Below are 16,827 nucleotides of genomic sequence, written 5' to 3' on the forward strand. Positions count from 1 at the left end.
GCTTCTGCTAAGGCTAAATTCTGTGGGGTCCCAGATTTTATTCAGATTTTTAAGGGGTCCCTGTTCTTCGCCCAAATTTGAATGGGACCCCATTGATGAAAATTGAAGGGGTCCTCCGAACTTTTAATGCGTACTGTACGCAATTTTTTGCGTAAGCAGAAGCCCTGACTAAAATCATATATTCATTCACACTGTAACTGCAAACAATGGCTCATAAACAAAGTCACAACTGGGAGCGTGGCTCAGACTTCTTTAAATCTTAATTGTTGAGGTTATAGCGAGGTGAACAGGAGTTCGAGGCGATGAAAGTTAATCAAGGTACAGGGTTTATACGACTGCTGTGCACTTAGCAGCTCAGTGTGCAGACCCGCCACCTCACAACTTGTCGACTACCCGGCGGTCCTGTTACTACAGGCAGAGTACATGTTACTTTACCAGCGACACTTCTTCGTTTTACTCAAATCGCTTGTGTTAGTAAGATGGATATGGTGTGCATCAAAGATAAATTTGGCAACGATCGGTGGTTTCTTGGCGAGGACATACGACTTCCACCCTTGAAACACAAACTTAGCCTCGCGGACCGCTTGAGTTACATCCACAACTTTGACCTTAGACCTGACGACGTCATTGTGGCCGGTTACCCGAGGTCAGGTAAGAGGATCACGCCCTCCCCTACACAAAATTCACACACACGCACTCACCGCTTTTCACATTCATTTATATTTAATTGTTTACTGTTTTCTGTTTTATTCCAATAAGCTCCTTCTGTGTGTCTGCCTACGTGCGTGCGTGCGTGCGTGCGTGCGTGGGTGTGTGAACTGTAACTATGAAATAAATATCAACCAGCACACTTCACTTAAGTAGCAGGAGCCCCGTAAAGGTGGTGAGGGTCATCTTTGGGCAAAGTAAGTTTTTTTTTTTAGAAACTAAAAGTGAGAAATGGTCTTCAATAACATTTTAAACAAGGTATCCCACGGCGATTAGCCCTGATATCTCTTAAAAATAGTAAAATGGAAACGTGTTTGTTACCGTATCCTTGTTGCAATAAATCATTGTTCGGTGTTATATTCTGGTGGCAGGTGAAACATTATTTTTTTATTGTGTGAAGGTAATAACTGGCTTCATCAGATGATCTACATGTTGCTGGAAGGAACCCTGGATCCACCTCCCTTGTTTGGACCGGATTCTAACGTGGTCCTGGAGTTTGCCTCAGACACTAGTCGCATCCTCCCACCCGTCAAACCTCGCGCTCTTTTCACGCACCTTCTCTTCAAGGACCTGCCAAAGGCCGTCACTGAAAAAAAGGTCAAGGTGGTGCACATCACAAGGAACCTCAAGGATGTCTTCGTGTCTTGTTATTGTCTTCAAGAAAAGCTTACTACATGCCAATATTATCCACCGTGGCCAGAGTTTCTTTCTACAATGCTAGATGATGGCTGTGAGTCATTGAGATTTGCAAGCGTTAAGTTTTTTTAAGACGAAATGAAACAAAGAATATCATACTTTGGTTATATTTCAAAGAGAAAATACTAAGTAACACGAGTCTTGTAATAACGGTGTAGCAAATAAACGTTTTAAAAAAATGAACAATCAATTTAAAAGAATAGGTTTTGTAGTTTCTTTGTCTTGCGACTTACGTTTTGATTAGAGTTACGTATTTTCAAAGAAAGTAAAGACATATTTACTTACACTGAAGGGTTTTCCCACAAAGAAGTTGTCACAATTATTTATGATTTTACTACAAATTTTCAAAATAACTCATAATCTTTAGTTACGTATGGAGACGTCTTTCACCACGTGACAAGCTGGGAGAAGGCGATCGACGATCATCCTGAGCATCCATTTTACTGTGTGACGTACGAGGAGCTAACACAAGTAAGATCATCGGTGTCGTTATTACTGGTATCCAGCGACGTCACAGTACGTCACTACTCTTGCACGCTCTCTTCTGCGCATGGCGACATGAATGGCGAGGGAGATTATATATAAATGCTATAAATATAAACATAATACAGTAGTGTATGCCTCTATTTATCTCGCCCACAGAGGTAAACATATCTCCTGAAAGCTTTTGTAAATAAAAAAAGACTACCTACAGTCACACACAAACACACATGCACTCGCGCGCACACACAAACACACACACACACACACACACACACACAATGTTCAAGACTGCTGTAGCAATTTGCATGAAGGAATTGGCAAAAGTTCTCTTCGTGGCAAAAGGTTCTTTCCATACTCAGCCACGGCTTCTAGAAATGATGTAATGGCTAAGGAACCAGTGGGATAAGATTTCTGTCGCCCTCTCAATACTGATGTGAGAAGGAGATGAAAGTTGTTCACTGTCAGCATGGAGTTTGCCCCCCAACACGACGAGCATCTTCCTACTCCACTGTTGTGATGTAGTTGGTGAGGGAAGTCAGTGATGATGTGAGAGCCTTAAACCACGTAGCCCTGGTGTATGACATAGTGGTCGTTGTGCAAAGACTATCATCATATAAGTCTTGAACACCTCATCAAACATGTTTTATCCTCGATAGACAGAACCTCGAACCACACAGACCAAATGTTACAGCGTTGTTAATCAGATTGTGATAAACCGACTAAACACAGACCTCGAAATTCCTCACACAGGCACTGGTTTGTTGTCCTAATCACAACACTGGTACTTTCATGTGAATATATGTAAATAAAATAGTTTGCAGTTAAATTAATTCGCTAGTTGATTCTGTTTTTTTCTGTGATTAGCTTAGTTGGTAGATAGATTGCTGCTGGACTGTTAGTCGTCTCGTTGTCTGTGTTCTTTGGTTGTTCCTTGTTTCTGTGTTATTTTGGGTTTTTTTTGGTTTAGTTGTTTATTCTATTCAGAATGTGTTGATCAGCTGGAACGTATTGACCAGTTCTTGGAGACACACAGAGAAGATCTTTCTGCCAGGCGGTGGTTGAGAAATGTCGCATCAACAACATGCTCAATCTGCGAATGGCACACAAACGCTACATTGATTGGACCATATTTTATCGGAAAGGTAAATAATATCTGTAAAAACAAAATTAAAAATAATATCTAAGCCTAAAAACACATTAGTTTTTTTTTCTTTAATTTCTTCCTATTCTTCCTTCCTCTTTTCAAGAAAAAATGGGAACCTGATCTACTACCTTATTTTTAAGTTTTCAAGAAGTGATGATGGTGCTGATGCTGATGCTGCTGCTGCTGCTGATGATGATGATGATAGTAGTAGTAATAATACCTTTTCAATCAGAGCATGAAATTAACCATTTATGTTCATCAAAATTACAATGCTAAAGTATGACCACAGCTAGGCCTACTGGGCATCTGGGCCATAAAATGTTCATACTCTAGCAGTGATATTATTTCTTTAATTTCTGTTAAATTTACACTAATTTTTGAACACACTCACCTGTTCTGACAAATGTTCTATGAGTCAAACTATTCAGTGTCATATCTGCAGGAATAGTAGGAGACTGGAAGAACTGGTTCACTGTGGCGCAGAACGAGGAGTTCGAGGAGGTCGTCCGAAAGAAGATGGCCGGCTACAAAAGTCTCCTTCGTTACCAACTTGAATAATTAAATCAACACATTGCAAATCTTACTACCAGCAGATATAGTGTCTTTTATCAGACAATTCATTCTTTGTTCTTCTCGATATTCCAGACTTTGTCACTATTGTTTAAGTACTCATAAATGTCTGTAAGTCCCTACCCCATACTGATGATCTGTTTACTTTTGTTATAATGAGTAAACAGGAAAACGATGCTCTTTCTCAATGACAATCAGAAAATCTAGATACCGACAGTAAACACGGTGTTTTAATCAGGACACTTAACTATGGATAAATATTGTCTCCAAAAAGTAATAATAAAGCTACGTTATGTCCATAAAGTTAGCCAGTCTAATTAGTGTACAGGCTACATACTCACAAGAACAATAAAGTATTGTCAATGTGGCGAACGATAGTCATTACATAGAGCTGTCTGAATGATGAAGAATTTACCTCGTATAAATAGAAGATTCGTCTAATAAATGTAAACCCTCTATGTTTGATATGAAAATCAGTGATTGATGCTGCTTCAAGACGAGACGTGGTGTAAAACTATATTGTAACTACTGAAGATGCATACGTCTATGCTAAGACAAAGTAAATAATATCAACCCAATTAGAAAAATAATTTTATAGATAATTTTTCGGGAAGACTCCTAGTTATAATCAGAAAATTGAATACAACCTTAAATTTTAATGCCGTCGAAAGCACTGATGATCCCATTCTGTCTCGTCAGACGCGTTGGTGTGCACGGCTTGGTGTATGTCCAAACTATTAATGTGTGATTAAGACAAAAGAACAAAAATTATTGTGTGTTGTCGGTGGCACGTGTCGCCAGAGTTGACTTTCCTTGAAAAAAGGTGGGAAAGGAGTGAAGGTAGTTTTTTGCACGTTCTCTAAGTGACTGAGTTTATGGAGGTCACTGCTGAGATCACGTCAGTACTTGACCCTTTCGTGAACCTGTACATGAGTTCGGGGTACAGCGATAGATGATGTATGCAATCATTCTTCTACATGGTCTTACCTGAGCACTGTGCTGGGAGTGCCGTGCATCGTCAAACACTCAAGTCATTTAGGGGGCAGTTGGAGTTTTTTTTTGCAAATATGTTAATGTGTTTTCGAAAAACAAAAAATTGTATATTAGACAAATGTACAGTGAACATCTTGTCCTATTTAGATGCAGTAATAACTCTGAGACAGAAGTTTCATTAATTTAGTTTACTGCTTGCAAAAGCTTACCTGTCAATTAAACACTAAGGATGTAAAGATGTGCCCTCATATCCTTTAACAACACGTGGCAGTTCTCCAAAGCTTATCTGCTCTCTAAACACTTGATCGGAGGACGTTTCCATACATGTGTACTTTAGTGAGTCAGTCAGTCTCCATCACAGCTTAGAGTACATCTGCTCTTTGAGCAGCCACGACCTGTCAAGTGTAACACATGTTGTTCGTATTTTGACCTCCTGCCTGCTACTTACATTACTGCAAAAAGTCTTATCGAATACCTAATACCGTTTTTCTTCCAGTTGTCTTCTGCTCTTCTTTCTCATTCCAAACTGGCTTTACACAATATTTCTTTATCTGAATGACTACATCATCATTCTTTAATCTCAACATTCTTTAATAACATTAAGCTGGAGACTCATACACCACCATTAACTGCGCAAATTGCCATCAGAAATTTCAAAACAAATCGACCGGTATTTTTATGAAATTATTTTAATTAAATTTTAAATTTTAATTAAATTAAATTTTCTGTATATCATGAAATTAAAGTAAAAAAATTTATATATTCATTCACAATGTACTGCAAACCATGACTCATAAACAAAGTCACGGCTGGGAGTGTGGCTCAAACTTCTTAAAATCTTAATTTTTGAGGTTATAGCGAGGTGAACAGGAGTTCAAAGCGATGAAAGTTAATCAAGGTACAGGGTTTATACGACTTCTGTGCACGTAGCAGCTCAGTGTGCAGACCCGCCACCTCACAACTTGTCGACTACCCGGCGGTCCTGTTACTACAGGCAGAGTACATGTTACTTTACCAGCGACACTTCTTAGTTTTACTCAAGTCCCTTGTGTTAGTAAGATGGATATGGTGTGCATCAAAGATAAATTCGGCAACGATCGGTGGTTTATTGGCGAGGACATACGGCTTCCACCCTTAAAACACGAACTTGGCCTAGCAGACCGCTTGAGTTATATCCACAACTTTGACCTTAGACCTGACGACGTCATTGCCGTTACCGAGGTCAGGTAAGAGGATCACGACCTCCCCTACACAAAATTCTCACACACGCACTCACCGCTCTTCATTTTCATTTATATTTAATTGAGTGTTTACTGTTTTCTGTTTTATTCCAATAAGCTCCTTCTGTGTGTCTGCCTACGTTCGTGCGTGGGTGTGTGAACTGTAACTATGAAATAAATATCAACCAGCACACTTCAGTTAAGTAGCAGGAGCCCGTAAAGGTAGTAAGGGTCATCTTTGGGCAGATTAAGTTTTTTTGAGAAACTAAAAGAGAGAAATGGTCTTTTAAACAAGGTATCCCACGGCGATGAGCCCTGATATCTCTTAAAAATTTCAAAATGGAAACGTGTTTGTTACCGTATCCTTGTTGCAACAAATCATTGTTCAGTGTTATATTCTGGTGGCAGGTGAAACATTATTTTTTTTCTGTGAAGGTAATAATTGGCTTCATCAGATGATCTACATGTTGCTGGAAGGAACCCTAGACCCGCCTCCCTTGTTTGGACCGGAATACTTCTGTGAACGTGGAGTTTGCCTCAGACAACCTTTCGCGTCCCCCACCTGTCAAACTCGCGCTCTCTTTTCACGCACCTTCTCTTCAAGACCTGCCAAAGGCCGTCACTGAAAAAAAGGTCAAGGTGGTGCACATCACGCGGAACCTCAAGGATGTCTTCGTGTCAATGTATTGCTTTCAAAAAATTTACTATATGCCAATATTATCCACCGTGGCAGAGTTTCTTTCTACTATGCTAGATGATGGCTGTGAGTCATTGAGATTTGAAGCTTTAAGTTTTTTTTAAGACGAAATGAAAAAAGAATATCATACTTTTGTTATATTTCGAAGAGAAAATACTAAGTAAACGAGTCTTTAAGAACGGTGTAGCAAGTAAACTTTCAAAAATGAACAATCAGTTTAAAAGAATAGGTTTTGTAGTTCTTGTCTTCCGATTGACGTTTTGAATTAGAGTTACGTACTTTTAAAGAAAGTAAGACATATTTACTTGCATTAAGGTTCCCACAAGAAGTTGTCGCAATATTTATGATTTTACTACAAATTTTAAATAACTCCCTAAGCTTTAGTGACGTATGGAACATCTTGACCACGTGACAAGCTGGGAAAGGGCGATCGACGATCATCCTGACATCCATTTTTACTGGTGACGTACGAATTGACACAAGTAAGAATCATCAGTGTTTATTCCTCGTATCCAGCGACGTCACAGTACGTCACTGCTCTTGCACGCTCTCTCATGCGCATGCACATGAATATGAGGGAGATTAATATAAAATCTATAAAATATAAACATAATACGTAGTGTATGCCTTTATTTATCTCGCCCACAGAGGAAAACATATCTCCTGAAAGCTTTTGTAAATAAAAAAAGATACTACCTACAGTCACACACACACACATGCCCTCGCACGCACACACAAACACACACACACACACAATGTTCAAGACTGCTGTAGCAATTTGCCGAAGGGATTTGGCAAAAGTTCTCTCGTGGCAAAAGGTTCTTTCCATACTCAGCCACGGCTTCTAAAATGGTGTAAACGTCGCTAAACTCTAGTGGATAAATTCTGTCTCCTTTAATACTGATATGAAAGGAGATGAAGTTGTTCACTGTCAGCATGGAGTTTGTCCCCACACGACGAGCATCTTCCTACATCCACTTTTATGTAGTTGTGAGGAACCAGTGATGATGTAGAGCTTTAACCACGTATCCTGTGTATGACATAGTGGTCGTTGTGCAAGACTATCATTATAATAAGTCTTGACCAACCTAAAGCCCAAACAAGTTTATCCCTGATGGACAGAACCTCGAACCTCGAAACCACATAACAGACCGAATGTTACAACTGTTAATCAGATGTGATAAACCGACTAAACACAGACCTCGAAATTCCTCACACAGCACTGGTTTGTTGTCCTAATCACAACACTGGTACTTTCATGTCAATATATGTAAATAAATAGTTTGCAGTTAAATAATTCGCTAGTTGACTGTAGGTTTTTTTCTTGGTTAGTTTAGTTTGCTCGAATAGATTGCTGCTAGGACTGTTAGTCGTCTCGTTGTCTGTGTTCTTTGGTTGTTCCTTGTTTCTGTGTATTTTATGTTTTTGGTTTTTTGTTTATTCAATTCAGAATGGTGTTGTATCAGCTGGAACGTATTGACCAGTTACCTGGAGACACACAGAGGAAGTTTACCTTTCTGCCAGGCGTGGTTGAGAAATGTCGCATCAACAACATGCTCAATCTGCGAGTAGCACACAACGCTACATTTGATTGGACCAAATTTTTATCGGAAAGGTAAATAATATCTGTAAAAAACAAAATTATAAATAATATCTAAGCCTAAAAACACATTAGTTTTTTTCTTTAATTTCTCCTATCTTCCTTCCTCTTTTCAAGGAAAACTGGAAAAAAGCGTACCTGATCTACTACCTTTTTTTTCTACAATTTTCAAGAACGTTATGATGATGCTGATGCTCGATGCTCATGCTGATGATAATGATGATGATGATAGTAGTAGTAGTAATAATACCTTTTAAATCAGAGCATGAATTAACCATTTATGCTCATCAAAATTACAATGCTAAATATACCACAGCTAGGCCTACTAGGCATGCTGGGCAGTAAAATGTTCATACTCTAGCAGCGCATATTAATTTCTTTAATTTTCTGTTAAACTTACACTAATTTTTGAACCCACTTCACCTGTTCTTACAAATGTTCTGTGAGTCAAACTATTCAGTGTAATATCTGCAGGAGTTGTAGGAGACTGGAAGAACTGGTTCAACTGTGCGCAGAACGAGGAGTTTCGAGAAGGTCGTCCGAAAGAAGATGGCCGGCTACAAAAAGTCTCCTTCGCTACCAACTTGAATAATTAAATCAACACATTGCAAATCTTACTACCAGCAGATATGTGTCTTTTATCAGACAATTCATTCTTTGTTCAAACTCGATATTCCAGACTTTGTCACTATTGTTTCAGTACTCATAAATGTGTAAATCCCTACCCCATACTGATGATCTGTCTACTGTTGTTATAATGAGAAACAGGAAAACGACGCTCTTTCTCAATGACAATAGATTACTCTATTATACCTACAGGAAACCACGGTGTTTTTAATCAGGACACACTATCGATAAATGCTGGTCTTCAAAAAAGTAATAATAAAGCACGTAATGTCCATAAAGTTAACCTGGTCTAATTAGTGTACAGGCTACATATTCACATGAATGCGTACACAAGAACAATAAAGTATGTCAATTCATGGTGAACGATAGTCATTACATAGAGCTGTCTGAATGATGAAGAATTTAACTCGTATAAATAGAAGATTCGTCTATACATGTAAAGCCTCTATGTTTTGATATGAAAATCAGTGATTGATGCAGCTAACCCAAGACGAGACTGTGTAAAACTATATTGTAACTACTGAAGATGCATACATCTATTCTAAAAGAAAGTAAATAGTATCAACCCAATTAGAAAAAATAATTTTATAGATAATTTTTCGGGAAGACTTCTATTTATAATCAGAAAATTGAATACAACCTTATATTTGTATGCCGTCGAAAGCACTGATGATCCCATTCTGTCTCGTCAGGCGTGTTGGTGTGCACGGCTTGGTGGTGCACGGCTTGGTGTATGTCCAAACTATTAATGTGTGATGAAGACAAAAGGAAAAAAATTATTGTGTGTTGTCAGTGGCACGTGTCGCCAGAGTTGACTTTCCTTGAAAAAAGGTGGGAAAGGAGTGAAGGTAGTTTTTTGCACGTTCTCTAAGGCACTGAGTTTATGGAGGTCACTGCTGAGATCACGTGAGTACTTGACCCTTTCGTGAACCTGTACATGAGTTCGGGGTACAGCGATAGATGATGCATGCACTCATTCTTCTACATGGTCTTACCTGAGCACTGTGCTGGGAGTGCAGTGCATCGTCAAACACTCAAGTCATTTAGGGGGCAGCTGGAGTTTGTTTTGCAAATATGTTCATTTGTTTTCGAAAAACACAAAATTGTATATTACACAAATGTACAGTGAACATCTTGTCCTATTTAGATGCAGAAATAACTCTGAGACAGAAGTTGTCATTAGTTTTACTGCTTGCAAAAGCTTACCTGTCAATTAAACACTAAGGATGTAAAGTTGTGCCCTCATATCCTTGTAAACAACACGTGGCAGTTCTCCAAAGCTTATCTCTGCTCTCTAAACACTTGATCGGGAGGACGTTTCCTACATGTGTAGCTTGAGTGAGTCAGTCAGTCTCCATCACAGCTTAGAGTACATCTGCTCTTTAAGCAGCCACGACCTGTCAAGTGTAACACATGTTGTTCGTATTTTGACCTCCTGCCTGCTACTTACATTACTGGCAACAAGTCTTATCGAATATCTACTACCGTTTTTCTTCCAGTTGTCTTTTGCTCTTGTTTTTCATTCCAAACTGGCTTTACACAATATTTCTTTATCTGCATGACTACATCATAATTACAAATTTCAACATTCTTTTAATAATAACATTAAAGTGGAGACTCATACCACCATTAACTGCGCAAATTCCCGTCAGAAATTTCACAAGCAAAATGGACCGTATTTTTATGAAATTTTATTGAATTTCAAATTAATCCTGTATATAATGAAATTAAAGTGTAAAAAAAATCATATATTCATTCACACTGTACCTGCAAACAATGACTCATAAACAAAGTCACAGCTGTGAGTGTGGCTCGGACTTCTTAAAATCTTAATTTTTGAGGTTATAGCGAGGTGAACAGGAGTTCAAAGTGATGACAGTTAATCAAGGTACAGGGTTTATACGACTGCTGTGCACGTAGCAGCTCAGTGTGCAGACCTGCCACCTCACAACTTGTCGACTACCCGGCGGTCCCGTTACTACAGGCAGAGTACATGTTACTTTACCAGCGACACTTCTTCGTTTTACTTAAATCCCTTGTGTTAGTAAGATGGATAGAGTGTGCATCAAAGATAAATTCGGCAACGATCGGTGGTTTTTTGGCGAGGACATACGGCTTCCACCCATAATAGAAAATCAGAGTCTCGCGGACCGCTTGAGTTTCATCAACAACTTTGAACTTAGACCTGACGACGTCATTATTGCCGGTTACATAAGGTCAGGTAAGAGCATCACGAGCTCCCCTACTTAAATTTTACACTCACATCCCTTTATTCATAGTTTGTACATAGTTTTATATATTAAAATAAGTGTTTACTATTTTCTGTGTTTCATTCCAATAAACGAAAAAGTGCGTACGCCCATGTGTGTATGTGTCTAAACTTTAAGTACGAAATAAATCCCAACCAGCACACTTCAGTTTCGTAGCAGGAGACCATAAAGGTAGTGAGGGTCAACTTTGTGGAGAGTCAGATTTGTGAGAAAATAAATAATTTGATCATAACAGAGTTATACTCTGCTGTGCTAAACTAGAAGTGAGAAGTCTTCTTAAAATGCATTTTAATCAAGGTGTCCCACGTTGTTTAATCCCGATTTTCTCGAAAAATGGCAAAATTCACACGTGTTTGTTACGGTATCCTCGAGGGAGCCCCATCATACTACTAATCATAATTTCGTGACTTTTTTCTATCGACTAAAATAAATATTAATCAATCATCAGTTTAGACTAAAAAGTTTAAAAGCAAACATATCCTTTAGTTAATCCTGATGTCATCCAATGGGATGATTAAATAACGACTTCTCTATGATGAGGAGAAGAAAGGAACTGAGTGATTGTCTCTTTCTTTCCGCGAAATGTTTTAAAAGTATTGTGGGACTGTCAACAGATTGTAAACATGCTTCTCGCAAAATAAGCACACATATTAAAACACGCTTAAATCGCTCAATTTTTTAGAGCAAAAAAAAAAAAAAAGGAATCTTACCTTACAAAGAAATCTTAAATTATTCGATTATGATTATCTAATTACAACAAATCTAAATTTTCAGAGTTAGGTGTTATATTGTGGCGGCAGGTCACACATTATCCTCTATTGTGTGAAGGTAACAACTGGCTTCATCAGATGATCTACATGTTGCTGGAAGGAACCCTGGACCCACCTCCCTTGTTTGGATCGGATTCTAACGTGAACCTGGAGTTAGCCACAGACACTCGACAAGTCCTCCCACCTGTCAAACCTCGCGCTTTTTACACGCACCTTCTCTTCAAGGACCTGCCAAAGGTCGTCACTGAAAAGAAGGTTAAGGTGGTGCACATCACGCGGAACCTCAAGGATGTCTTCGTGTCTTTGTATTGTCTTTTAGAAAAATATCCTCTCCGCCAATATTATCCACCGTGGCCAGAGTTTTTATCTACTATGCTAGATGATGGCGGTGAGTCACCGCATTCGTTATTTTAAGACGAAATGAAACAAGAATATCATCCTCTGGTTATAATTTGTACAGAAATTTTCAAGTAACGTAGGTGATTTGATAACGATAAATCAAGTAGAAGTAAATCTTTCTTTAAAAATAAACGGTTGAAAAGAATACGTTTAAGTTTTCTAGTTTCTTGGGGGGGTTTTGTTTGTTTTTTTGTTGTTGTTGTGTTTTTTTTTGTTTCACGTTTTGATTACAGTTAAGAGTTTTCATTAAAAAAGAAGAGAAATAGTTACTTGCATGGATGTGTTTTCTCACAAAAAATAAAAAGGTTTTATCAAATATTTATAATTTTTTATAAATTTGTAAAATATCTGTTTATCTTTAGTGTCATATGGAGACGCCTTTGACCACGTGACAAGCTGGGAGAATGCGATCGATCATCCTGAGCATCCATTTTACTGTGTGACGTATGAGGAGTTGACACAAGTAAGATCATCAGTGTCTTATTCCTCGTTTACCGACTAAACACAGGGTTACTGAAATCGAAATTCCTCACACAGGCACTGGTTTGTTGTCCTAGTCACAATAATGGTCATTTTGTGCGAATATAAGTAAATAACTAAAGTTTGTAGTTAAATTAAGTCGTTAATTGACTGTTGGCTGTTTCTGTGGTGTTTTATTGCTAGCTAGCTGCTGGACTGTTGATCGACTCGTTTTCTGGGTTCTTTTGATTGTCTGTTGTTTATGTGTTATTTCTGTTTTAATTTTCTGGTTTATTCCGTTCAGAATGCTGTTGCTCAGCTGGAAAATATTGACCAGTTTCTAGAGACAAACAGAGGAAGACCTTTTTGCCAGACGGTGGTTGAGAAATGTCACATCAACAACATGGTCAATCTGCGATTAGCACGAGATACTCAATCTGATTGGACCATGATTTTTCGGAAAGGTAAATGATATCTGTAAAGACAAAATCAAAATTAATGTCTGCGTATAAAAACACGTTGGTCATTTCTTTAATTTCTTCCCTTTCTACCTTTTTCTTTCCTCCCTTTCTTCAAGGAAAATTGCGAGAGAACGTAACAGCACTAATACATTACTGTAAAAATTTCTAAACAAAATAGCATTAGTAATAATAGTAATAATAATATCAATAATAATAATAATATATTACAAATGAGCCCATTAAATTAACCATTCATGCTCATCAGAAATTCTAATACTTTAGTGGGCACGCAGCTAGGCCTACTGGGCATGTGAGCATTAAAATGTGCATACTGTAGCACGGAATATATTTGTTTAATTTCTGTTACATTTTCACAAATTTCTGAACCCACTCACTTGTTCTTATAAATGTTCTATGAGTCAAACTATTGAGTGTAATATCTGCAGGAGTTGTAGGAGACTGGAAGAACTGGTTCACTGTGGCGCAGAACGAGGAGTTCGAGGAGGTCGTCCGAAAGAAGATGGCCGGCTACAAAAGTCTCCTTCGTTACCAACTTGAATAATTAAATCAACACATTGTAAATCTCAGTACCAGCAGATAGTGTCTTTTATCAGACGATTCATTCTTCGTTCTTCTCGATGTTAGAAACTTTGTCACTTTTGCTTCAGACTCATTAATAAATGTCTGTAAATCCCTGCCACATACTGATGATCTCAGTCTACTTTATTACAATGAGTATTCAAGACAGTGATGCTCTCTCTCTCTCTCTGAATGAAAAATAAAAAGTGTACAGACCTGCCGAGAGCTCAGACACTTATCAATCGATAAATATTGTCTTCAAAAAGTAATAATAAAGCTACGTAATCGATGTCCATAAAGTCAGCCGGTCTGAAGACTCCTATAAGTGTACAGGCTACATACTTCGTAAAGCCTCTATGCTTGATATTGAAAATCAGTGATGTATGCTACTTCAAGACCAGACGTGGTTCAAAACTATATTCTACCTACTAAAGATGTACACGTCTATGCTAAGACAAAGGTATTGATATCAAATTAAAGTAGAGTTGTCTTCTGCTCTTGTTTTTCTTTCCAAACTGGCTTTACACAATACTTCTTTATCTACATGACTACATCATTATTACAAATCTCAACGTTCTTTAATAATAACATTAAGGTTGACACTCATAAATTACCAATAACCGCGCAAATTCCCGTCAGAAATGTCACAGCAAATAGACCGGTATTTTTACAAAATTATTTTAGTTAAATTTTTTATATATATAATGAAACTAAAGTCAAAAAAATTATATATACATTCACACTGTACTGCAAACCATGACTCATTAAAAAAAAGTCACAGCTGGGAGTGTGCCTCAAACTTCTTTAAATCTTAATTTTTGAGGATATAAACAGATAATCTAAGTAACTATTTATATAATTATGCATACACGTATATCCATTAGTCTTTCTTGACGTGCAAGTTTGAGCTTCACTTTAAAGATATTAAAAGCAGAAATAATTTGTGTTGATACTTCAAAACCTGACATTAAATATTGTGTATAATGTATGCATTTAATGTGACATGTAATGCAATTTGTCACGCATTTAGAACTACACAGAGTTTAAAAAAAATTTTCTTTTTATAAATCCCTACCTTTTTTCTTCTTTTTACAAACAGCTGAATTATCAACTCAAATGCATCCATATACGCTCTTCGATGTTTTCAACGATGTACTTTTTACATGTAGCTGTGTAGAAGTTCAAAAGTCAAAAACTAAAATCATATATTCATTCACATTGTACCTGCAAACCATGACTCATAAACAAGGTCAAAACTGGGAGTGTGGGTCAGACTTCTTTAAATCTTAATTGTTGAGTGCATAGCGAGGTGAACAGGAGTTCAAAGTGATAACAGTTAATCAAGGTACAGGGTTTATACGACTGCTGTGCACGTAGCAGCTCAGTGTGCAGACCCGCCACCTCACAACTTGTCGACTACCCGGCGGTCCCGTTACTACAGGCAGAGTACATGTTACTTTACCAGCGACACTTCTTCGTTTTACTCAAATCTCTTGTGTTAGTAAGATGGATACGGTGTGCATCAAAGATAAATTCGGCAACGATCGGTGGTTTCTTGGCGAGGACATACGGCTCCCAATCTTCATAGAAAAACTTAGTCTAGCGGACCGCTTGAGTTTCATCCACAACGTTGACCTTAGACCTGACGACGTCATCGTTGCCGGTTACATGAGATCAGGTAAGAGCATCACGACCTCCCAAACACAAAATTTACACACGAACCGCTTTTCCCATAGTTTGTTTTGTACATGTATATCTAATTGAGTGTTTACTGTTTTCTGTTTTATTCCAATAAGCTCATTTTGTGTGCGTGCGTGCGGCTGCGTGCTTGTGTGTGTGTGTGTGAACTGTAACTATGAAATAAATACCAACCAGCACACTTCAGTTAGGTACAATGATCCCGTATAGGTTGTGACGGTCAACTTTGTGGGAAGGCAGTTTCGTGAGAAAATGAATAATTTGATCATAATAGAGTTATACTCTGCTACGTTAAACTAAAATGAGAAAGGGTCTTCAATAACATTTTAAACAAGGTTTTTCACCGTGATTAGTCCCGATATCTCTCGAGAAATTGGCAACTTCAAACGCTGTTTGTTACCGTATCCTTGTTGAAACGTGGGAAATTTCACAAGTTTACAGTTTAATTATGTAATTAAAATAAATCTAAATTTATAGAGGTAGGTGTTATATAGTTGTTGCAGGTGAAACATTATTTTCTATTGTGTGAAGGTAACAACTGGATTCATCAGATGATCTACATGTTGCTGGAAGGAACCCTGGACCCGCCTCCCTTGTTTGGACCGGATTCTAACGTGTACCTGGAGTTTGCCTCAGACACCAGACGCGTCCCCCCACCTGTCAAACCTCGCGCTTTTTACACGCACCTTCTCTTCAAGGACCTGCCAAAGGTCGTCACTGAAAAAAAGGTCAAGGTGGTGCACATCACGCGGAACCTCAAGGATGTCTTCGTGTCTTTGTATTGTATTTTACAAAAATATTCTTTCTGCGAATATTATCCAACGTGGCCAGAGTTTTTTTCTACTATGCTAGATGATGGCGGTGAGACATTACAATTTACAAGCGTTAAGTTTTTTTAAAGATGAAATTACACAAAGAGAATTATCCTCTAGTTATATTTCGTACAGAAAAAGCTGAGTAACACAATTCTTGTAATAACGGTGTATCAAGTAAAATAAAAAAAAAACCAATCAGTTTAAAAGAATAGGTTTTATTTTTCCAGTTATTTGGTTTTCCGAATTACCTTTTGATTAAAGTTACAAGCATTCAAAGAAAGTAGAGACATATTTACCTGCATTGAAGTGTTTACGAAGAATTTTTAAAATAGTTCCTTATCTTTAGTGTCGTATGGAGACATCTTTGACCACGTGACAAGCTGGGAGAAGGCGATCGACGATCATCCTGAACATCCATTTTACTGTGTGACGTACGAGGAGTTGACACAAGTAAGATCATCAGTGTCGTTATTCCTCGTATCCAGAGACGTCACAGTACGTCACTGCTCTTGCACGCTCTCTCATTGCTCATGCCAACATGAATGGCGAGGGAGATTATATATAAATGCTATAAATATAAACACAATACACGTCTATATCTCTCACTACCAACAGTCACCTACACAGTTTGACACACA

The 16,827-nt window shown here is 38.0% G+C and overlaps 2 protein-coding genes and 1 long non-coding RNA gene across 5 annotated transcripts in view; 2 read left to right on the forward strand and 1 right to left on the reverse strand.

Annotated features, from left to right (window-relative positions):
* Positions 1-279: 279 nt before the first annotated feature.
* On the forward strand, positions 280-13,967 carry LOC112566691 (sulfotransferase family cytosolic 1B member 1-like). 2 transcript variants are annotated; one of them, XM_025243012.1, is made up of 5 exons: positions 280-651; positions 11,837-12,166; positions 12,540-12,640; positions 12,941-13,100; positions 13,544-13,967. In XM_025243012.1, exons 1-5 carry the CDS (start codon positions 480-482, stop codon positions 13,657-13,659), a joined length of 879 nt encoding a protein of 292 aa, XP_025098797.1. In that variant the 5' UTR covers positions 280-479; the 3' UTR covers positions 13,660-13,967. The 2 variants fall into 2 exon arrangements, with proteins under 2 accessions (XP_025098797.1, XP_025098799.1); XM_025243014.1 differs by lacking the exons at positions 11,837-12,166; positions 12,540-12,640; positions 12,941-13,100; positions 13,544-13,967 and adding exons at positions 1,109-1,438; positions 1,772-1,875; positions 2,886-3,029; positions 3,474-3,970 and having other exon boundaries at positions 313-651.
* Positions 8,622-10,316, reverse strand: LOC112566696. Its single transcript, XR_003099676.1, has 3 exons — positions 9,945-10,316; positions 9,379-9,480; positions 8,622-8,694 (listed from the first exon to the last, which is right to left on the reverse strand). It is a non-coding gene; the product is annotated as an uncharacterized LOC112566696 (long non-coding RNA).
* Positions 13,968-14,953: 986 nt separating the features above from the next.
* Positions 14,954-16,827, forward strand: part of LOC112566684 (sulfotransferase 1A2-like) — a 44,521-nt gene continuing 42,647 nt past the window's right edge. The window contains exons 1-3 of one of the 2 annotated variants that reach the window (XM_025243003.1): positions 14,954-15,354; positions 15,906-16,235; positions 16,536-16,639. In XM_025243003.1, coding sequence (XP_025098788.1) covers positions 15,183-15,354; positions 15,906-16,235; positions 16,536-16,639 — 606 coding nt within the window. In that variant the 5' untranslated portion in view covers positions 14,954-15,182. The remainder of the gene's footprint in view (positions 15,355-15,905; positions 16,236-16,535; positions 16,640-16,827) is intronic. The other variant, XM_025243002.1, reaches the window with a different exon arrangement.

The sequence above is a fragment of the Pomacea canaliculata genome, linkage group LG6, assembly GCF_003073045.1.
Source record: "Pomacea canaliculata isolate SZHN2017 linkage group LG6, ASM307304v1, whole genome shotgun sequence".
Taxonomy (NCBI): Eukaryota; Metazoa; Mollusca; class Gastropoda; order Architaenioglossa; family Ampullariidae; genus Pomacea; species Pomacea canaliculata.

Excerpts from the sequence above, each read along its gene's own strand:
- LOC112566691 (XM_025243012.1), top strand. The coding sequence starts at position 480 with ATGGATATGGTGTGCATCAAAGATAAATTTGGCAACGATCGGTGGTTT. Across the intron at positions 12,167-12,539 it reads TACTATGCTAGATGATGGCG|TGTCATATGGAGACGCCTTT; the intron begins GTGAGTCACCGC and ends GTTTATCTTTAG. Across the intron at positions 13,101-13,543 it reads GACCATGATTTTTCGGAAAG|GAGTTGTAGGAGACTGGAAG; the intron begins GTAAATGATATC and ends TAATATCTGCAG.